The sequence below is a fragment of the Halichoeres trimaculatus genome, unplaced genomic scaffold (genome assembly GCF_033239565.1).
Source record: "Halichoeres trimaculatus isolate MK-OKI-2021-1 unplaced genomic scaffold, fHalTri1.1 fHalTri1_scaffold_3, whole genome shotgun sequence".
Taxonomy (NCBI): domain Eukaryota; kingdom Metazoa; phylum Chordata; class Actinopteri; order Labriformes; family Labridae; genus Halichoeres; species Halichoeres trimaculatus.
This window is the reverse complement of record NW_027437181.1, coordinates 38,056,215-38,079,597: the sequence shown is the minus strand read 5'-3', so window position 1 is coordinate 38,079,597 and position 23,383 is coordinate 38,056,215. Positions and strand designations below refer to the sequence as shown.

Genomic DNA, 23,383 nt, shown 5'->3' with positions numbered 1-23,383 from the left:
CCGCAGACAGCAGTGACTCAACACATCACATCAACCGCTGCGGTCAGCGCTGAGGCCTACCCAAGGAAGCGGCTCAGGTACTGCCTGCTGCAGGTGGACCAGAAGAAGACCCCGTTGTTTCCAGCCAGAGTCGGGGACATGATGTTGCCTTCAGTCTTGCGACACGGGTTTCCCTCGCCATCGTGGATCATCCCAAAACTGAAGGGAAAAACAAGGAAAAGAAAACAATCAAATTAAGGAGCATTTGAGCTCCAGCTGTCGTCTTTGTTTCACTTTCTACTAAAAGAAGAAGTTGTAGATGTTTCCAAACTGCACAGAGGTCTATGAAGAAACGTGAACCCTGGCCCTCGGTTTGCTACTCTAAGTCCTCATGACGCCTCACAGAGAAGATGAGGTGATGGACCACTGTACTGCTCTCATTACACCAGAGGGGAACCCTCTGGGCCTTCAAGGTATTCAGTGAAGGCCTAATAAAAATATTGAAAGAATTTTTGTACTCCAAAATAATTATTTTGTTTTATTTTGTTTTTATTTACTTATTTTACTCACTGAAATCATAGCAATGAGTTTTATATTATTTTTATAAACTTGTCCTGGCAAACAGTGGGTTAACATAACTAAATGGAAAATGGACCAATCACAATTTTCCTTTTAATGGTATCTGGGTAAATCAGTGACACCTTCTTGCAGGCAGGGCCTTCAGTAACTGTAGCGAATGCCTGTGTAACTCAAGCGAATGTGGACACAATTTGACAATGACAGCCGTCTAAGCCAATCATATTTAGTTAAGTTGTGGGCGGGATCATTTCCTGTCATCTTCCGGGGATTCGTGAATACTTAATGGATAAGCGCCTAACTGTAGCTGTGAGTGAGTGAGGAGAAAAGAGAAAATCTAGTTGGCAGAACATGAAGAGAAATGGCAGAAAGTAACAGAGAAGACTTTGTGGTTGCTGGATTACTTGAAACTCCGTTTTCAAGGCTGTTTTTTCAAGAAAAGCTTGAAATTGCGCTGAAAGCACGCCAGCTCCAACCTGGTCTCACCTCGGCGCAGGGCGGAGTGCATCCTCCGCAGCTGTAATTTGGTGACAGGCGCACATGTGCGAACATGTTAACAAAGCCTCAGAGGCAGGTTTCCAGAGTGTCAGGCACATTTTAATGCAATAAACAATCACAGCAATCACTATTTAATGTAACCATCTGAACCAGCATATACATTTATATCTATATTAACTGTCCCGTCACATCTGATGTCAGATTAAAGCTGTTTGTCATAATGGAAAGTTAACCTGACGGCAGCTGGAAGTTTGATGCACATCTTACAATTAAACAATAAACAGCCTTTACATCTGGTACTGAGTATATATGTGGTTTCTCTCATTTCATTAAATTCAAATAAAAAAAAGGAGAAAAAAGACAGAGAAAAAAGAGAGAAAATAAATGTGTGGTACTCTGAATGTACCTGTTATTTCCCATATTCCTCTATTTTAGTCTTTATTTTTAACGTGATCTAAAAAGATGGAGTACATTATTGCAAGGCAGATGAGGAGGAGACACTGGGAGAGTAAACAGTATATCACAAAAGGTACGCACTATTTAAGCACAAATTTGTGCGTACACACTGTTCGTGAATGAGGCCCATTGTGAGCATAGTGATTGATTTTATTTTGATTTTTTTTTAATTTTATATTTTAATTTATCAATTGTTTGAAATTGTGTTAGGTATTGCAGTGTTCAGGCACATGATAAATTTGTAATCCTGCAAAACTATAAATATACTGAACTTCCATGTCACATGATTCTGGCTATTGTTTTTATTTCTTTGTTTGATTGTTTATTGCCACGTGTGGTCCCATGGTCCTACTGAAGGCCCAGTGGCTGGGGCCACGGCTCGCCACTGCATTACACTAGTTGTATTTGTTAAACCTGATCACATTAACTCTACTCAGTGCCTGGCTGAGACACTACCAATCACTTCACAACATCATAAGTCTGACAATGTTTCAAGTTCCAGTGATCGAATCAGTCCTTAACATACTTGTGTCCAGATTCGTGAGCGATAGTGAAAGCCAGTCCCAGGCCCGTGTCCTCGTTAATGGTGCAACTCCTGTACTTGCTGCACATTCCACTGATGGGAGCGAAACCTGCACAGACAGATGAGCAGAGGAGAGATAACACACTGTAACATAAATTATAATGTATTGGCAGCGCTCAAACTCAATCTGGAACATAAATCTAGTTTTACCTTCACTGTAACTGTGACCATTGTTTGAGAGCTGGCAGACCACCAGAATTATTCATTCACATCAGCAAATTGTGTACATGAATGAAAGGATTTTTCAACTAGTGCAGGTGAACTTCAGGAGCCACAGTTTTTCCCTCTCAGACAAACCAGCTGACTGGTCTCTCAGGCCCCGTTTTTCGTCATGAATGAATTTGATGTTTCCAGTTTCACAATCAGACAAAGTTTCCTCACAGTAGGGATGGGTACCAAATTAGGTACTTTTATAGGTACCAACTGAATTCCGTCTCTTGCATCCAGTATGTTTGTTGACCATGTTTAAGTATCTAAACTCATCCTTGTGCAAGGTGATATATTGAAGAATAAATATATTAAAATGAAAAAAAGAGATTTTATTGTTCAACAAATTAATATTCATTCCTACAGAAACACACACACACAAAAGTACCAAAAGTTGGAACCGTTGAGCACTGATACCGGTAGTGGGCATCGGTACTTTATGGTTTTAAATGTGAAAGGTACCCATCCCTACCTCACAGGCTTTAACCATGTGGACACCTGAGGGATCTTTCTCACCAACCCGTCACCCTGGCTGCACTTCTTCAAAGTCCACAGTCTTCCTGACAGGCAGGGGGCGCTGTCAATGAGGGGCCATCACAGCTGACAGCTCCAAACCCAAACCTTGTCATTGCTCTCCAGAAACATTCTCCAGCTGCCTCTTTCTTCACGTTACTGAGACAACAAAGGTTCAGCTTGTTATTGCTCCCTGCACACTTCCTTACCCAGGGTGTCACAGGGCTCGTTCTTCCAGGAACAGATGTCCAGCCCCGTGAGCAGCACCGCATGGTCGTGCCGTTTACCGCCTTTCCCCACCAGACCGGACTGCCACTGACAGAAGCTGTTGAGGGACTGGTCTGCGTGGTGATTGATGTTCAGACCCAGCTGGAGGTGAGAGGAGAGAAACCCACAAACCATCAGAAGGTTTCATGTTTTCTAAAGCAGCTTGACCCCTAAGGCCCTGGACTCGTTTTTAGGTCTCAGCTTGAAAAACCCAAATCTGCATCTGCAAGGTCTGTTTGAATCATACTGGTACCAAATGTGTTGAGAGGTGTCAGTGTTGGTATTTATGTCATTGGCTCAGTAATAACTCAAGTATTACTCAAACAAACAGGAACTTTGGTTGAAGAATGACTTGAAGGTGTTTGTAGTTCAAGTGTGTTCACTCACCGGGTCCTGCTCCAGCAGCAACAAGCTAACAACCACAATGTTGATGTCTGACCCAATGGTGCCGTCTTTGAAGAGGCTGGAAACCTAAAGAAGAGACAGAGAGCGTCTCAGTGAGGGCAACAAACTCATGTCTAATCTGATCAAATATTGGTTCAGAGTTTTCTTGAGGACAAACTAGCACATGAGCTCCCTGGTATCACTTTTAGACTGAACTGGTACTTCTCCTAGTTCCAGGCCAGTGGCTGACTTATCACTGGCTCTTTTTGTTCCCACTGACAAAGCTCTGGCTTCAGGTGCTCAAAACTGATGCTTAGAAAGCACCAACTCTTTGCTGGGTCAGAGCAAAGCACAGATTATGTCTGGGAACGGGGGCGGGGCTACAGTCACCAACGAAAAGGAAAGCTGCAGGTGGGGGAAGCTTATAAATCCTTCTGAGCTCCAGCTCCCAGTGCTGACTCATTATATCACCTCCAGAGGAAGTGACAGGTTACTCCTAGGCCCCGTTTACACGACGTTTCATCTGAAAACGCTGAAACGCAATGAAAACACAGTAAAAAAAACCTGCATTTACACGAAAATCCTGATGGACTGAAAACGCTGTAGTAAGCATGCCAGGCCTGTAGGTGGTGCTATAACTATCTTGTCGAGAAGCCACTTTTGGGAGATCTCTTTTGGGAGAAGTAGAGTTGAGCCAGTCATCTGGTGTATTGGTGAATGCTAAGTGGAGCAACTGATGCACATTTTGTTAAAGACAGTCATAGATTCAGCAGATTAAGCAGCACAAGCACAACATGGAAGTTCGTGACTATCGTAACAATGGTACTGTTGTACTGTTGTATGCGTGCGTGCGAGGTAGATTGTGACATCAGCGTTTCCACTGAAAACGCCGGCTTACTGTTTACACGGCAACAGTGTCGGGAGAGTTTCACAAAAAATCCACTCTGTAGGCCGTTTTCAAAAGTTTGCGTTTTAGGTCAGCTGAAAGGCAGTTTCCGTGTAAACATGAAGCTGAAACGCAACAAAACTTTTGCGTTTCACCCTAAAACCGTTGTCGTGTAAACGGCCCCCTAGTTTCCAGTGTTTCCAGTGTTCCACTGTGTTTTGTAAGCACCCTGTATCTTCCCTGCACCTGGTCTGGTTTCTGAAGTTTCCTCTGCCAAGTAGCATTAGTCTCTGGGCCTAAAGCTCAGCTCTCTGTGTCAGTCTTACCTGTCCATCCTCAGTGTTCTCTTTATCTGGAGAGTCTCTGGTTCAGTTTCTTATCAGCAGATGGCAGTACTGGTTTGGTTAATGATTAGGAATGGAATATGTTTTTATCAGGGCAGATGCCATTACCGATAATTATTAGTCAAACAGGGCGATAACCAATTTTTGGAGCCAATATTTATTTGCAATAAAAGTAAAAATATTGGTGTCAATAATTTGAAAAATACAAACTCCAACACTTTACTTCATTCAAACGCCTTTAAACATATGTTTATTTAACAGCCCCCAGGCTCAGCAGCATGTTTGGTAAAGTTCAATGAAACCTTGAAAAAATAAATGGCTAAAGTTTTCTAAAGTAAATTAAGTTTTCCAAAATGTCAGTGTTACTGCAATAAAAGTGGACGGAATTGAGTTTGTGCTGCTGTTTGTAGGCATGTAATAATTTGCAATATTATTCTGTTAAGTTTTCACATGACTGTTCAGGCCATCAAGGGCCTCCAAAGAGCAGACAGAGAAACAACATTTCTTATCATTTTTTTATAGTAGGAGTGTTTTTGTTTGCCTTTGAAATCTTAAATAAGTAATAGACAGTAAGATAATCTTGATGCTAACTGCGTTAGCCTGTCAACGTGATTTTCCATTGACGTTAGCATTAAGCTAGCAGACTTTTGCTAGCAGTCCTTTCCTGTGTTCAGTTAGGCAGTGTATATCATTTTGCATCTGTTTTCCATTGCCGTTGTGTGCTGAGTGTTCATAAATGAAAATATCAACAATGGTCTTACATTTCAACTCATTTCTTTTTACAGCGCTACACCAAGAACTGTTCAGCAATCTGCCGAGATGGGAACCTACGTTTATGGAATTCACTAGGTTTTTCTCTACTAATACTATCATGGACAATTTCTATATCATTAATATCAGCAACCTTGTTTCGAGTGATTGACGGACATGTTTGGAGGGACTGTCAGCGAGCAGAGCTGCTGCTTATGTTAACATTGTGTTATTTGGTTCACAGTTACAGTACTAGTAGCTGTGATTGTAGAGGACTTGAATGTATTTTTACAGTTCTGGGAGAGTCTGCTGCCTTAATTTACCTTTAAAATATAAATCCGCTTTCTAGGGTCTGTCCACTCTGCAAAAACTTTCTCCTCTCAGCTATGAGTGTGTTTATGTGTCTGTGACTGCTAGATGGCTCTGCTTGTAACTAATCAGATGGTACTGTGGGTGGGACAGTGCTGGGGACTGGTTTTGTTTGAAGTGCCAGTTTTACTCAGCTCGTTAGAGCTTCACCTTTTTACTCCACCCTGTGATGAATTAAGATTTTAGTGGTGATCCTTTTCAGAAATTTCTTTTTTTGTGGTCCACTATTATGTCCAACTTCCTCCATTGTGACAGAACGGGAGGGAAATAAAAACACTGTTGTCACCAATCAGAAACCTTCAGCTTAAAAGGCAGACCCAGCCCTTTATAGTTCCTTTATCTCTGGAAAGTACCACCCCCCAGGCAGGACTGCTTCAAGGAGTAGATCAACTACCTCAGAACCAAATTAAGACTCTAGTTCCAGCTTTGAAAGAAATCTTCTGAAAGACTCTTGCAATAGCTGTCCCCTCAGAGTCTCCTGTCTCGCAAACACAAGCTTCATAAGGAAACTGGACAGAGGTTCCATCCATGTGTTAGTTTCATTATTTTCCTCTGCCTCCCTCACCATGTTCATGACTGTGAGGACGTAGGTGGTGACGTTGTCCCTGCCGTGTTTCTCCAGCATCTTCCTGTCAGCTACCACCAGCGTCTCCACATTCAGACCCCCCACTCTGTTGGAGTTTATGGGTGATCTCCTTGCCCTTCCTGGACCTTCTGCTCCAGATGTCTCGAACTCATCAGGCATGATGAAATGGTCTTCAGCGGGAGGCTTGGGTGCGTCTAGGAGAGCAGAAAAAGGGAAGGGAGGAGAGAAAGAGGGTGGAGGAGTGAACAGAAAAACTTGGCACTGAGGGTCAGATGAACGGCTCTTTCCTGGCTCGTGCCGGGTGATAAGAGAGCAAGCCCTGGTGTTGAAAGGACAGGAAATTCCCTCCCTGCAGCCTCTTACCTCTCAGCACTGAAAGGAAAGATTAGACGAACCTGTGGTCGGGTGGCTTCGGGCAGTTGAGGCCGTTTAAGGCGCTCAGAAACATTTAATACAGACATTAATCTTCATGATGGATAGAGAAAGATTTACTGCAGATGTACAGTCCTTACTGCTCCGTGACACATGAACCCAATACTTTAAAGTGAAAAGGTGGCAATACAGCACTCATACTTTGATCATACTTCACATTACTGAACACTCTTTAAGGTTTCAGCTCGTTTTTAGGCTCTTCAGATCACATCAGTGCTTCAGCAGTTAATTCTCAAACCTCCCACAAAATCATCTAAAGAAACATTCCTGCAAACACAGGACAGTCAAAGAGTTACCACAGTGAAGCGATGCTTTCCAGAGACCAAAACAACAGCTCCCCCTCTGAATCAGAATTAAGGATGTCTCGATACCGATTTTTTAACAATATGTTTTGCTGATACCCATCTGATACTGATCTGATACCAGTCTCTGTTAAATTCCGTACTTCGGTGATTCTGTTGTAAATGACAAATCATATTTGTTGTATTACAGTGAGCGCTGTTGGAACCTCCTCGGGGAACAAGCACTTTACAAATGTTACAAGACGCTGTTCTACTATCATTGCTTTCCAAAGAGAAGTAGCCTTACACAACATGTATGAAACGTGGTTTGATTTACAACAGCCGTAAAGCGTGACAGTACTGAAAGCACGTGAAAACTGGGTTGGTCCTGATTAGGTAACGAAATTGAATGCTATCCGATCCTTGAAAAAAAGCAATAGCAAGGGCCGTTTCGCTCAGTGTATCAGATTTGGACATTCCTAATTAGAATAAGGCCCAGGAGTTAAATCAGTCAGCAGGAGTCTTAAGCCCCATTTCCACAAAGTAGTCTGGTTTAGATCAGTATGGTTTGGTACAGGGCTAAGCTTAGCCCTGTTTGTGTTTCCAGCAGCTACTGTCACACAGGAAGTGACGATTCTTTGGACCAATTAACAGACCACAGTGTTTCTAGCTCCACCTGCTGGAGTCAGATCCAAATGTCTGGCACTCCCACAGAAGGGCACCAAAAATTGGAAGGGTATGGGTCTGTCACCTGGGGACCTGTCCCAGGATCAGTCAGTGGCGTTTAACTGTACTGATCCATACCGGACCACTTGGTGGAAACAAGGCCATAGACCTTGAGAGGGAGCAGGCACAGTGGGCAAATAATATGTAACTCTTGGAGCAAATATTGGCAGTTATCCATTCTTAGTAAAATTCCCCCCTTTCACTCCATCATGGACTGTGTGAGTCAGGAACGACCCTACCAACTTTACAACAGAGAGACAACCAACCCCACCACAGTTCCCACCCAAAGTGCATATAGAAAGCTCCTCTTTATGTGGAGATGTACGAAGTAACTGCCAATGATGAGATGATTACTCAGAGTCCTCAGAGATTTCAGCTCTCTGTTTTTGATGGCATAATGACACAACCCATAATCCACAACCTGTGCACACCTTCAGACAGACCCTGTTAGCTGCTGACCCGAGCAGAAATCACAACCCCTGCAGACATCTCTGAGACACAGTTTGGAAAGTGTAACTAGTAACAGTGAGCAGGTGGAGAAAAAGGTGTGTTGAATCTGAAAACAATGGTAGAGAAACAAGCTTTCTGACAGCAACAGACGTGTGTGAAGCTACAGTTATCACATGTTCAGCATTAGGAAAAGAAGGTTCCCTTACATACATTGCTTGCGGCGTCCACAGAAGTGTTGCCTCTGCAGCTTTCCCTGCTGCTCCTCGTGGTGGTGATGGTGCTGGAAGTGAGGTTTGTCAGAGTTAGAAGAAATCGTGCTGGATGGACTGTTGGATCTCCCATGCACCATGTGTTCAGCAGAGCGTTTGTAGATGACGTGTGGCTGGTGACCATCGGGGGCGCTGTAGTTGTGTCGATCCATCAAGTGTTGTGGTAGCGGCGCAATCAAATACTCCTCCTGAGACACACGGATCAGACCTGACTGAAAAACACATGAGAAAAAGGCTCAATGAGAATGAGATCAAAGTGTAGATCAGTGTGAAAACTTGAAATCTGTAAACAGCCAGGACTGTGGCAGAGGTCTACCCAGGGAGAGGGCTACCTGCAGCAACACAGAGCTGGATCAGATGAGCCACATTTGTTGTTATGCTGAAAGGTTGACTTCATACAGCTCCAGGACTCTAACAATATTTTTTGGACTGCCCATGTCTAAGTTGCTAGTTACCTTTTTCTTAATCTACAAAATCTAGTCTCTGCACTGATGATTCCCCATGAATCAATATGAAGCAGGCATGCAGCTGTCAGACATTTTATATCCGTTCCTAAAAAAAGCTGAAGGGCAGCTGAAGAGCAGTGTTCAAATCCTGCTGAGCCTAACTGGAGGGCTCACCAGGACTTCACCTCAAGATGCACCCTGATCAGCCCCTCCTCCACCCTCCTCCACATCCTGTAGCATTAGACAGATGTGCCCAGTGCCAGAGCAAACAGCTGCTCAGGGAGGATATGCTGCATGAAGTTAGCACATAGAGCTTATTTATTTAATAGAACCTTAAACTGGGGCGTGTTACATTCAGGTTTCAGTCCTGCATTACATCTATTTCTTTTGCCATGAATCAACAGGTGCTTTGGCCCAGAGTCAGACAAGAGAATGAACCAAGCTTCACATTTATCTGAAAAACACCTCAACTTGTTTTTTCACCACTTTAATATTTGTTTTTAAGTATTGACTTTCCAGGTAAGGAGCTGTGGAACAACATTCAGTGAGTTATAACTATAGATCCATTCTTACATCACAGTCCTGCTCACCTTGTTGGGGTTCAAATCCACGCTCAGCTGATTAGACACCATCATGCTCCAACCCCACCCCCAACCAAGTACCAATCCTGAGACCTGGACCTTGATACCAGCAGGTACCAACACTACTCTGTTCTGAAACAAGTATCAATGTAACTGTCAATGTTTCCTCAGACATCGGTATCAGTCTTAGTCTTTGAGTGTGTATCAGTGTGTATCAGTGTGTATCAGTGTGTATCATTGGGAATCAGTGTGTATCAGTGTGTATCAGTGAGTATCAGTGAGTATCAGTGTAAATCAGATAAACAGGATCAGTCCATGTGTCACACACACACACACACACACACACACACACACACACACACACACACACACACACACACACACACACACACACACACACACACACACACACCAGTTTTCCCAACAGTTGCAGAAGATGAGCTCAGTGTTTAAGGTCTCTGCTTTAGTGGATCCCTGGTTCAGGGGCAGTTTGCACCCTGGTGCGTTTCAGCCTCGCCTTACACGTTAACAGCTTTATAGCTTAAAATGCAATCTTTTGAAAACAGCCTCCAAAGTGGAGCTTTCTGAAACACTGTCGTCACTGTTGTCGTATATATAGCAAGCCAGCCTTTCAATGGATGCTGACCAGACGCTCTGCTTTGTGCTAGCGCATACAACAGTCCAACAGTACAACTGTACAACAGTACTGTTGTTAGGATCACCGGGTCTTTGTTGTGTTTGTGTTGCTCAATCTGCTGAAGCTGACTGCAATTATAACTGCATTGTTATGCTGTCAATGCACTGTCAATACTTTCCAAAACCAACTATGTGTAATTTTATTTTATTTTTTTATTTTTTTTTATTTTTTCTCTTCCAATGCATGCTGCTACCCTTGTACCTGCCCTGTGCTGCTGCAATACCTGAATTTCCCCTCTGGGGATCAATTAGGATTATCTTATCTTATCTTATCTGCTGACTGTCTTTTAACTCTACGACTGTCACCCAACTCTACTTCAATGGAGATCAGCCAAACACCACTTCTGGACAAGACAGTTATAGCGCCACCTACATGCCTGGCATGCTAACTACAGTGTTTTCTGTCCTTAGCATTTCAGAGTAAACACAAGTTTAGCAAATTTGGATGGTATGTTGTCATGTTAACAGGGTCTTAGAGTCCTTGGTTCAGAGGGATCCTGGTTTAGAGTGTCTGGTTCAGTGGTTCCCTGGTTTCAAGTGCCCCAGGTTCAGAGAGTCCCTGGTTCAGATGGTCCCTGGTTCAGTGGTCTGGCCTCAGATGCTCCCTGAACTTACAGAGTGAGCTGCTGAACCTCAAACATTCCGTCTGACCACAGAGTTTATCCTAATGCAACCCCTCAAAGCACACACACACACACACACACACACACACACACACACACACACACACACACACACACACACACACACACACACACACACACACACACACACACACACACACCATGAGCACACACCATGAGCCCACACTTGCTAATATGATCTAAAAGCACACACTTATTGAGCCTCTGACTCCTGACCTTTTGGTGTATGGTCTGTGTTAATGTTATGGACTAAAACTGCAACCTGCCGATGTGTGTGTGTGTGTGTGTGTGTGTGTGTGTGTGTGTGTGTGTGTGTGTGTGTGTGTGTGTGTGTGTGTGTGTGTGTGTGTGTGTGTGTGTGACCTCATTCCCCTCAGATGAGCAGGTGGCAAAATAAACAGAGGCTGACAAAGGGAAGCCCCGGCTCTGCTCATGTTGTCAAAACACGGCCTGGATACATGGACGGCAGCCACCAGGAGCCAAAATATACCTCTAACTCCATCCTTCCATCAGGAGACAAACTTTACCTCTATCTCCATCCCCCCATCCCTGGATACGTGAACGACAGCCGTCAGGAGGCTAAACCATACCTCCATCCCTCCAACTTCCCCTCCATCCCTCCATCTCTTCCCTCAAACATCCATCCTCCATCCTCTTCCTCTGTTCATAAATCATGGCCCCCTCCCTGTCTCTTTTACACAGTGATGACAGCTTTCACAGGCCGTCAGCTGTCAGACTCCATTGTGGTGACCCTTTGACAGGTCCTCATGGTCCAGTGGTTTGGAGCTTTTCTGTCAGCAGAGTCACTGGTTTGAATCCCAGTACATGCCAAAACACATGCCAAAACCTGCCAAAACAACCTTCAGATGGTCCTCAACAGCTCCAGCACTGTCACACCATGCTCCATGCTCCACGCTCAGACACAGTATGTGGAGCAAACAACCCCCATGGGCTGGGAAAACAATATCAATTTAAAGAGGCTGAGACTCCAGGGCAGCTATTACTCTCATTCCATCTCTCTTTAACCCTAATTTAATCTACCTTTTAACCCCATTTCATCCCCCTTTTACTCTTTTCCATCTTCCTTTGACCATCAGTTCATCCCCTCTATTACCCTTATTTTATCCCTCCACAGGGTGGATAACCTGCTTTCAGAGCCCTTCATCGTTCGCCTGTCCTCTACGTGTTGGTTTCACACGGTGAACGTGAGAGATGCTTCATTTTCAGCTCCAAACATCAGGATCTGTTCATTTCTCTGCATGCATATCCCAAAAGTCCTGTTAGCACAATAACAGACCACATCCTGCACTTTGAGCCCAGTTTGTCTCCATTTTCTGCTCGTCATGTTTGGGGACAACACGATGCTCAAACGTGAGCCTCCACATTATAATTATGAGAGATGAGAGAGAAAGACGGGCTGTGGGGCTTCACAGACGGCCAGCTGCAGCCCTGATCCTGCAGGCCTCTAGTTATCTTCACACATTAACACTTGTTAAGACTCAGCCAGATTAAAGGGATGAACATGCAGCTAAATGCTCCTCCACTCTGCTCCCACATCCACATGCAGACACACACAGTCGCACAGATTACAGCTGAAGCAGGTCCACATGCAGACACACACAGACACACAGATTACAGCTGTAGCAGGTCCATGCTGGTGTTGTCTACAAACCAGGGATAAAAAACTCTCTCCAGACTTTGCTCCTCTCTCCTTTTCTCTCTTCTCCTTCTCTTCTGGCAGCAGGGCTCTTCATGTCAGGGAGACGGCATCTTTAGCTCGTCTCTGTATAAACTCAGGCCTCTTTTAAGGTTTCCTACCATGGTATTATAAGGCAAATGAGTAAGTGCTTACATGCTGTTAAAGACCAGTGCCGAGCAGCGAGAAGCCCCAAGCCGGTGATTACTAAACTCTAAAGCACATCTGCACTCCAGCTCAGCAGAGTCACGTGAACACAGTGTGTGGTGAGGGGGAAAATCATACAGGAGCAGAAAAGAGAGGCCCCTCAGGCTCCCACTCATTCAATACAATCACAATCTGAGTAATTACAGTTTCCCCTACTGAATTATGTGTTTTTAAAATGGGAAAGAGGAGAGATGGTAATTTTGGATCTGAAGACGATGGCACAGTAGGAACGAGCCAAGCAGCAATGACAGGGCATGACATGGGCTGGACTTTGGAGGTTTGAATGAATGAATTCCATTCCACAGAGACACACTCACAGAAAGGTATAGGCCCCTGCTGTTTGCATCAACCCCTGGGTGGTATTAAGTCTACACCTCCCTGTTCGTGAAACTGATTAGAATAACAATCTGTCAACAACCTGGGGTCTCTCTTTCTTTAACACCCTGTCTGAGGAGCAGAGCAGAAAGTGGTGAGTCCTTTGTCATGTGCAGCCTCTGGTCACAGACACACTTGTTACCCTGTGTGGACACAGCAGGGGACAGGAGGATGGTAGGACAGGAGGACGACTCCCTCAGCAGTCCTAACAAATGGAAATGTCCTCTGTCAAATTGGCTCTCTAACGGGGTCACAATGCAGCAGGAACACGTTGCCTGACTTTCCCTGACAAAGCTGGTTCGAAGAGTTTCATCTGAATAAAGAGAGCATAACGGTACTGTTATATGAGCAAACAACTAGCATTCAAGCTAAGACCACTGTCACTGCTGAGACACTCAGACTGAAAGAAGCATGCTAACAGGAGCATTCACGTTACACCTTAGACTGATGGTTAAGAAAGAGCTCATTTTAAGCAAGTTACACAAAATTTCAAATGTGAAAGGTACACACCATCACAACATCTTTGTTTTCAAACTTTACACCTCAAAACTGTGTGATACTGGACCCCCACTGGTTTTATTTACGGTATGGAAGCACAAGAGGCTGGAGTTGTAAACTCACAGCAGGAGCTACACACACACACACACACACACACACACACACACACACACACACACACACACACACACACACACACACACACACACACACACACACTAATAAACATAATATTGTTCAGCCCTGCTAACTAAGACAGACCTCCACCTTGCAGCCCCCCAATCTGCCTCTGTTTGGATCCCTAAAAACCGACCCTGGTCCACCATTCTGTCTTTTTGGGTTACACGATGCAGATGAGACCACCTCCTGGTGGTCTCCTTCTGTCTGATCTCATGACTAACAAAGGAGCACGGCACATAGCGCTAACAAACAACTGTTGTGACCATTCATTATCAGCTTGTGTGCATGGCTGCCTTTATAATGTCACACCAATCTTGAATGTGTGAAAGGTATTAAAACTAGCTGCCTGACTGAGTAATCCATGACAGCATCACGTGTCGCTTATGACTAGCCACAACATCCAGAGGAATTTTAACCTGCACCCTCTGTTAATCCACCAACGGGAGCTAATATTAACCATAAGCTGTCAGGCTGATCTGTTCTGTGTGAGTTCAAAATTGTATTTGGATGTCAACAACATCTCTCTGACAATCGTCTGTGTTTCCAACAAAGCTACACAGGTTTTACTCATTACATCATTTGGGTTACCAAAAAGTGATGGGCGTCTCAAAGAGTCCTAAGCAGCAGTGAGGCAGCAGTGAGTGAGGCAGCAGTGAGGAGGCAGCAGTGACACAGCAGTGAGTGAGGCAGCAGTGAGACAGCAGTGAGTGAGGCAGCAGTGAGACAGCAGTGAGGGAGGCAGCAGTGAGACAGCAGTGAGTGAGGCAGCAGTGAGACAGCAGTGAGTGAGGCAGCAGTGAGACAGCAGTGAGGGAGGCAGCAGTGAGACAGCAGTGAGTGAGGCAGCAGTGAGGAGGCAGCAGTGAGACAGCAGTCAGGCAGCAGTGAGACAGCAGTGAGACAGCAGTGAGGAAGCAGTGAGGAGGCAGCAGTGAGACAGCAGTGAGACAGAAGTGAGGCTGCAGTGAGGCAGCAGTGAGACAGCTGTGAGACAGCAGTGAGGAGGCAGCAGTGAGACAGCAGTGAGACAGCAGTGAGACAGCAGTGAGGCTGCAGTGAGACAGCAGTGAGGAAGCAGTGAGGAGGCAGCAGAGAGACAGCAGTGAGACAGCAGTGAGACAGCAGTGAGACAGCAGTGAGGCTGCAGTGAGACAGCAGTGAGACAGCAGTGAGACAGCAGTGAGACTGCAGTGAGACAGCAGTGAGACAGCAGTGAGACAGCAGTGAGGCTGCAGTGAGACAGCAGTGAGACAGCAGTGAGACAGCAGTGAGGCTGCAGTGAGACAGCAGTGAGGAAGCAGTGAGGAGGCAGCAGAGAGACAGCAGTGAGACAGCAGTGAGACAGCAGTGAGGCAGCAGTGAGACAGCAGTGAGACAGCAGTGAGGAGGCAGCAGTGAGGAGGGAGTGAGACAGCAGTGAGGCAGCAGAACAGCAGCATTGAGGCAGCAGTGAGACAGCAGTGAGGCAGCAGTGAGGAGGCAGCAGTGAGGAGGCAGCAGTGAGGAGGCAGCAGTGAGGCAGCAGTGAGGCAGCATCGAGGAGGCAGCAGTGAGGAGGGAGTGAGACAGCAGTGAATGAGGCAGCAGAACAGCAGCATTGATGCAGCAGTGAGTTAGGCAGCAGTGAGACAGCAGTGAGACAGAAGTGAGGCTGCAGTGAGACAGCAGTGAGGCAGCAGTGAGGCAGCAGTGAGACAGCAGTGAGGCAGCAGTGAGACAACAGTGAGACAGCAGTAAGACAACAGTGAGACAGCAGTGAGGCAGCAGTGAGACAGCAGTGAGACAGCAGTGAGGCAGCAGTGAGGAGGCAGCAGTGAGACAGCAGTAAGACAGCAGTGAGACAGCAGTGAGACAGCAGTAAGACAGCAGTGAGACAGCAGTGAGGAGGCAGTGAGGCAGTCGTGAGGAGGCAGCAGTGAGGAGGGATTGAGACAGCAGTGAATGAGGCAGCAGAGCAGCAGCATTGAGGCAGCAGTGAGTAAGGACGCAGTCACTCTGGCCAACAGTGCCATGCCTAAGCAGGCTTCAGCCGTAAAGCACATGTGTAATGGTCAGTGTGACAGAACCATGCCGTGCTCAAGCACGATTTGGCTCCCGTGCTTTGGCACTCTTCCGAGAGGTGGGCTCCAGCACCGTTTACTTCATGCACAAGCACAAGCAGGTGGACAGCGCGTGTGATTAATGACATATGATCGCCGGGAGCACATCTCTCTCCAATCATTTTAAACAAAGCGGGCTTGTTAGAGGGCTGTGTCGGGCAAAATCAACTTACTATTAGTCCAAAAGTTGTAGCAGTGCTCTCTGTGTCTCATTGTGCTGATACTGATGAGATCACTCTTCATGTAAACAGACGCTTCACGATGATGGAGGTGGGGATGGCGCGTGTGAGATACCCGCTAAAGTCCGGTTCATATAGTGGTAGTGTGACCGATGTCCGTACTCTACAGCTGGGGAACAGCGTTGCCGGGGGGCAACGGACTCAAGCACGGCACGGTTTGGATGGCCAGTGTGACCGTGCCCTTAGTGAGTGATGAAGTAGTAAGTGAGGAAGTAGTGGGTGAGGAAGTAGTGAGTGAGGAAGTAGTGGGTGAAGAAGTAGTGAGTGAGGAAGCAGTGAGTGCAGAGAGGCTGTGACATCAGTAGGTCAGATCTGATGTATGGGCTCTGTTTGTGGAAGTTGCAGCACCCACTTGAAGACTTCAACAGCAGCCATTAGTCATGTGTGAGAAAGTCCTTCCACAAAGGCAGAGAGGATGGACAGAAACACACACACACACACACACACACACACACACACACACACACACACACACACACACACACACACACACACACACACACACACACACACACACACACACACACACACACACACAACAACTTTCCGTTTTGGCTCTCCCTCTAACACACGTCCCACACCCATGCTGAGAGCCTGTCCCTCTCCCCCTGCTGGCATCTAACAGTGGGCACTACATCACTGTCAGCGAGCAGACCACCAGGGAACAGCTGTGGGCCACTCTCCTCCTGTAGCACCAGGCTCTGTGCTCCTCTGTGGCCCGGTCCGGGAGCTGAGTTATGGCAGAGCGAGAGAGGCACACTGTAGCAGGGAGACAGTCCAATTTGTTAGCCTTACAGAGAACAGACAGGTACAAATGACCTGGGTACTGGCTGGAAATCCCTCATTCAGGTGTCATTTCAACTCCACAAGACCTTCACACCTCATCATCATCATCATCATCATCATCATCATCATCATCATCATCATCATCATCATCATCATCATCATCATCATCACACTCTGTCTCCTACCCAGGCCTTACATATGAGCCAACAAATCAGCTCCATGAGGAGTCACAGGATTACAACATCTACATGTGTGATCTATCCAAAGTGACCTTATGAGGGTTAAAACAAGGCAACACACTGACACATCCAGGTGTGGTTATGAACACTCTGTGTGTTGACTTTTAGAGCTCATCAAAAAAAGCTTTGACATGCATTTGTCTGTGTGGATTAAGATAACCCTGTTCATAAAGAGAGGACTGTCTCTGTCCCACATGTGTAAAACATCTACACAGACATCAGGACTTTGTAAACCAGCTGTTTCTGCAGTGCGTCAGTGAAAAACAGTTCTCAGTACTGTAACTGATCCAGAGATCAGCATGGAGAGCCACTTGAGCTCAGCAACATGCGTTTGTAGGTTGTGATCCATGTTTGCAGATCTTTGACAGCAGAACTGAAACAAAGTGAGCTGAAAACAGAGCGAGAAGCCTGCTTCAGCTGTTACTCATGAGGAGGGACTTTTAAAGCCCCGAGAGGAGTTTATGTTGTGAAACTGACTGAAATATAAAACTAAAGCATGTGACAGAGCTCCAAAAGTAAACCAGACCATCAGCAACATGAGCCCGAACTTCATAAAGTAGTGAGTGCTGCCTGAAAACACCATGAGGGGGTCGGTGTCATCCACACGGTCTGAAAAATGCTGAGGAAAGTTTTTGTTTTTTACATTTTCATCATTCATCATTTTCACATGTTCAGGATGTGGTGCTCATCTTTGTCGCCAGGGGAGTACTAACTCATTGATCTGTGTCCCTGTGATTTACTCTTTTATTTCTTTTTAATAGTTAGTAATAGTATTAGCTCTTAAAACGTCCTGTGACCTGGCAGTTTCTTACACTTCAGGTGGTTGTAAGTCATTAATGCAGAGGTCATGTTAGGTTTTAGAGGCTTGGGTACCATGGCTCCAAGTTTCAGAGAATTGTGGGTTCCAGAAAAGCTATGCATTTGAACAGTGGTCTCTACAGTGACACTTTGTTCTCATCCTCCAGGACCACAGAGTGTAAAACATGTGGACTTGGTCTCTTTTGTCCAGTTTCCAACAAGTGGTTTAGTTTGGTTCGTCTTAGCATGGCACACATTTTGTGGTGTTTTCACCCATTAATCCCAGCTCCGTTTAACACCGCTACATGGATCCACTCAACCAGATATTTTTTTATTTCTTCACTTTTTTATCCGTTTTTAAAAATTTCCGTTTATGTGGGTAAAATAGCCGTGTTCGTGTGGTTGAGAGGCCCAATTAGACAGAAAAATGTGCGTTTAGGAATATATCCATATACGTGTGGTTCAGGCTTCAGATTATACAATGTATGCTGGTAATGTCTTATATTTGAACATGTTTTTGTTCTCTCCTTCTTTTCTTTTATTTCAGGTTTGATCTATCCTTTCTTTTCATATCAGAGAGGGATGTGTGATAAATAAAGAAAGTCAAACCATTTTCACAGCTGACTGTTCACTGAGCCTGAGTGTCCCATTAGAGAGGTCAGGCTGGCTCCTGTTCCCGAAATATTCCTCCCATAATGAGTAATTAGTGAGTCGTTTAGATGAACAGGACTGTGAGCTCTTCTCAGGGTTAAAACAAATTCTGAAACATTCTCCACCATAAATGTCAGAAATGTTTTGGTTCCAGCTCCTAAAGTCAGAGGATGTAACTTCACTCATTTTTCTCCATAAAAGTTAAGGAACTCTCAGTACTGGATGAAGTTTCTTAATCGTCCTGACTGTTGGAATAAGACGCAGCACTTTGTTTCTCAGTTACTTTGACAAGCTTATTCCTGACCATTGCTTTGTGATTTGAGACTACAGACTGATGGATTATTCTGAAAAACAATCTGGATTTCTGCATGAACCCTATCCACTGCTTTTGGAGTTTAATTAATTGAACAGTTTTATTAAACAGACACAGATGCTTCGTTTTTACCAAACCACACAGTCCACCAGAGACCCCAAACCAAGGCTCACTATTCAACGCTAATTGTCGTCACTCCACCCGGAGGCTGCTGCTCATCAGAGACAAGAAGAGGTCAAAGGTCAAGCCCCCCTCTTCCAATATTCATTGGTGTTTTCCACAACATGCAACCACGTGTCAACGACAGCTGTCAAACAGGACTGAGGGGAGCTTCCTGAAAAGATGAAGGAGAGAGCAGAGGAGGAGTGTAGTGACCCTCTGTTGTGTTTTTTTTTCTCACAGTGGGCTGTGGAAACACACAGAGCTGTGAACTCTGAGTTCTGGGGACTAATGGGTCATTAGGCTGATCAAAGAGCTCCCCCAAAAAGTCTCTGGAACCAAACCACACCACAGGATCTGTACCAACCAATACCAAAGCAAGAAACAATCCATATCCTCCTGACCACTTGGAAATAAAATATTGTCCAATCACAAAGTTTTTAAGATTCCCCAATCTTTGTGAGGTCATTAGAATACTAAACATATTTTTTTGGGGAAAAAAAGTTTTTATTTTTCAGATATCATGTGTCTACTACAGAGAACATTGGAATGCCAAACATGTGAAACTAAACCTTGATGGCAATCATTTAGTGCCAAAAAAAATAGCAAAAAGTAAATATAAGAACGAGTTTAACTGTCCATTTTCCTTTTTTTTTCCCCCATTTGTGCTTATTTGGTTTAATACTTCGAAATGAAGTTTCCCCTCTTGGAAACACAAAGGAAAACTCTGCACTTTGTGAACATTAAATGTGTTTTGCCCTTGCAGCCAGATCTGCGACATCTTGCTGCATATGTTTTTTTATCCATTTCTGGAAGATGGATGGCATGTTGGTGTTGTACTCAGCAATCGCAAAGGGCCTTGACACCTGGACAAACCTTCTGTCTTTCTTGGACCTTTTTTACAACACAAACTGAAGGTGTACTTTGGATTTTTGCTCCACAGTTGACACCAACTGGACTTAGATGGACCGTTCTGTCATCTGACATCTGCTTGCCCTGCCTGAGTTTCATCCTCAGAGCTCTCTGAATCATCTTCCTCTGCCTCTGCATCTTGATCTTCATCATCAGACAACTCAATATCTGAGTTTCTATCAACAACTGCAGTAAAATTCTCTCTGCTTCTGAGAATGAGTCCCTTTCTTGCCATTTGGTAAAAAACAGAACAAAATGAAGTGAATAACTACTAATGTCCACTACAGAGGACCATTTTTAAACACTTAATTACAATGATAAAATACAGTAAAAATTATTCAGATAATATTTAAATGTGTTGTTAAGAGTCCCATATAAAATATTCCACCAAAATTTCAAGCCAAAATGTGCTTATTAAAAAGTTTTAAACACTCACTTTTCCTCTTCCCATAAAATGTACTTGCACTGATGAATGCCATTTTCCTTAATGAAAAAGAGAAAGGTACCAAAGCCCCACCCTTTAACATTTGGTATCATTGAAAAGCCCCAAATGTCCTCTGTAGATGATATGAGGAGTTTATTCAGTAGTGCGAAGTAATTGGAAGATATTCAGGTTAAGAAATGTCCTCCACAGAGGACAAATTTAAACAACTGGTAGTCAGGAGGATATCTACCTAAACAAGCCTTTAGTCCTGAACCTCAGATTCCTCAGAGTCCAACCTTTGTGTGACCTGGCCTGAGGCGTTCAGTAAAGGTCATGGTAAAGGTCATGGTCTGTTTTGTCAGCCTGACACAATCAGCTGGACATGGTGATCATCCACGCTCAGATGTTTCAGAAATAATGACAGCCCTGTCACCAGTACCGACTGGACTGTCTATGTGGGCAGGTCCTCCACTCTGCAAGACCTGATCCACATGTCCATGTGGAAAGTTTCATCACCAACAGCACAGAGTAGCAAGGAGATCCAACATGCACGGATCAACAAAGAAATCATCACCACCACACAGAGATGACCCAGAGGACACAGGAGGCTGAGAGGAATTGATTTCTCAGCAGGTCTAAACTTGTCCTTCATCCTCAGAATCTGTGAAGGTCCAGGTTTCTGCTCATCAACCAACACCACCCAGCCTCATATACACCAGCAAAGAGGATTGGGGTCAAGTAGCAGAGTGACCCCTGAAAAGAAGAATGAGAGACCCCCCCTCAACAAATCAGAGAGCGTCCCCTGTGAGGAGGACTCCTTTCACACGTTGTGATAGAGAGACATGAAGGAGGAGGAGCTTCATGATGACATGCAGCCTGTGATTAAAAACCCATCACCATGTTCAATTAAAGAGGATTGAGAGGAGAAAATCCCTCTCCTCCAGTCAACCATCCATCTATCCTCCCTCCATCTTCATACCACCTCCCAGCTGAATCTGTCTCCCATCTGCTTTTCCTGAGTGAATCTTTAAAACAGACATCGCCCAGTTTCTGCTGCTGACACCTCTGCTGCCGTTAACGAGCAGTCTCAAGTCCAAAACCACTATTTCACACAGCTTCTTCCTCTTTCCGCTCCTTCCAGAGCTGTGCTGAAAGGAGACAATGACATGAAGTACGAGCACCAAGCGCTCCTCTCTTCCTCCTTTTTCTTTCTCACCCCATTTCTCCTCCAAAGCCCTTTGACATCAGCAGAGTCCATCTTTCCAGCTCTCTATAAAGAGACCATCCGCCCTCCCTGGGAGCTCCCAGCCCAGACAATGAACCCACATTACTCTGACCCAGCACTGCGCTTCACTTCGCATTCATTATTTCAGCCCTTTGCTGATCCCTGTCTGCTGTTTTCCTGGATTTCTCAGTTTCTCATCTGTTTTCCTGACTTCCTTTTCTTTGGCGTTGTTTTTTTTAATCCCACCTTAATCTCTTTCTCGAGCTCATCGCTGCATCATGCAGGCTTGAATGACTGATTACCCATTTATCCTTCAGACTTTCTTGGTGCAGGCCATGATGAAAAATTCAGTCCAACAAGTAAACTGCCTTTTTTTGATCTTTGTGAACAGACACTGAAAAAGACCAAGAACAGTCTTTTTACCAGGCTGAGTGAGCATCCACCCAACGGTGACTCTGAGGTCCCACTCCAGAGAGGGAAAAGAGGAGGAAAAACTCTGCAGAGCCTGAGAGGAGTAAAAATAGATCAAAGACCTGGTCCCAGCCTTTTCAGCTGCAATCAGGACCCAATCACATCGTGTCCTCGCAGCGCTCTTAAGAGAACGGGTCAGTGGTGCTTTAGTGGAGTAGGGCCTAGCCTAATGAAAGGGACAATGCAAAGATTAGCAGCTCCGATGAGGCGGCTCAAACCTCCCCCTGGCTTTAATTGCTGCAAACAAGAGGAGAAGCAGAGGCAGGGCAAACAGGGGCCAGGAGAGCAGGGCCGGAGGAGGCATGATGGATGGAGCTATGGCTTTTATGGAGGTGTAGAGTGTCCATCTGGTCCAGGCTGGTGTGGGATGTGTCGAGGAATGTGTGTGTGTGTGTTGGTGGGCCAGAAGGTCCAGGACCCTCATAAACCAGCGCTGAAAGCAGAGGATCCTGTATTTACACAACCCCTGTGGTTTGAGGGAAACTACCTGGAAAGTAAAGTCCTAAACAGAGATCTGAAGCTGAACCAGGGACTCCTGAGGTCAGTCTGATGGATTACACCCTGACCACACAGCTGCTGGCTTCCTGCTAACATATTCAGATCCATACATCAGGTCTGAGTCAGTGTTTGATGCTTATCAGGAGGGACAAGGCGTCATGATTGACCGCTCTCTTGACAGATGAGGCTGATGCAGAGATCTTCACTGGATGATGGGAGTGAAAGAGGGAAAGATAGTGGACTAACAGCAACAAGCACCATCCTAAGAGTCAGACGGTCACATCTGAATGATTGTCAACTGAGACTGATGAAGAGCTGGGGCTGAGATGGACCACCGCTTTAAAACACGAAACCCCTGTGGAAATGTTAATAACTGCAGTACTTTAAATGTCCATTTGGGGCTGACTGAAGGAAACACTGGAAACATAAGCCCTGTTTCCAACAAGAGGTCCAGTTCGTTCCCCACAGTGGCATTTCCTTAGACTAAAACCAGGACAGATCCCTTAATGACCCAAACCGTCCCACTTTTTGGTACCCTTCTGTTGTACTAATCCAACTCCAGAAGGTGGAGCTAGAGAACACTGCAGATTGTTGATAGGTCAAAAGAATTGTCATTTTCCATTCTACTGCAGTGATGAAGACACAAAGAGCCACATGCCAATCACAAAGAAGATGAGTTGCTGGATGTCT

The 23,383-nt window shown here is 45.1% G+C and overlaps 1 protein-coding gene across 2 annotated transcripts in view; it reads right to left on the bottom strand.

The window, feature by feature from the left end:
• The window catches only part of adamts18 (ADAM metallopeptidase with thrombospondin type 1 motif, 18), a 93,073-nt gene that overhangs the window by 65,760 nt on the left and 3,930 nt on the right, over positions 1–23,383 (bottom strand). The window contains exons 4-9 of one of the 2 annotated variants that reach the window (XM_074666376.1): positions 8,498–8,768; positions 6,378–6,592; positions 3,467–3,550; positions 3,022–3,181; positions 2,036–2,141; positions 61–198 (exon numbers count right to left, since the gene is read on the bottom strand). In XM_074666376.1, coding sequence (XP_074522477.1) covers positions 61–198; positions 2,036–2,141; positions 3,022–3,181; positions 3,467–3,550; positions 6,378–6,592; positions 8,498–8,768 — 974 coding nt within the window. Of the gene's footprint in view, positions 1–60; positions 199–2,035; positions 2,142–3,021; positions 3,182–3,466; positions 3,551–6,377; positions 6,593–8,493; positions 8,769–23,383 lie in introns of both variants that reach the window. The other variant, XM_074666377.1, reaches the window with a different exon arrangement.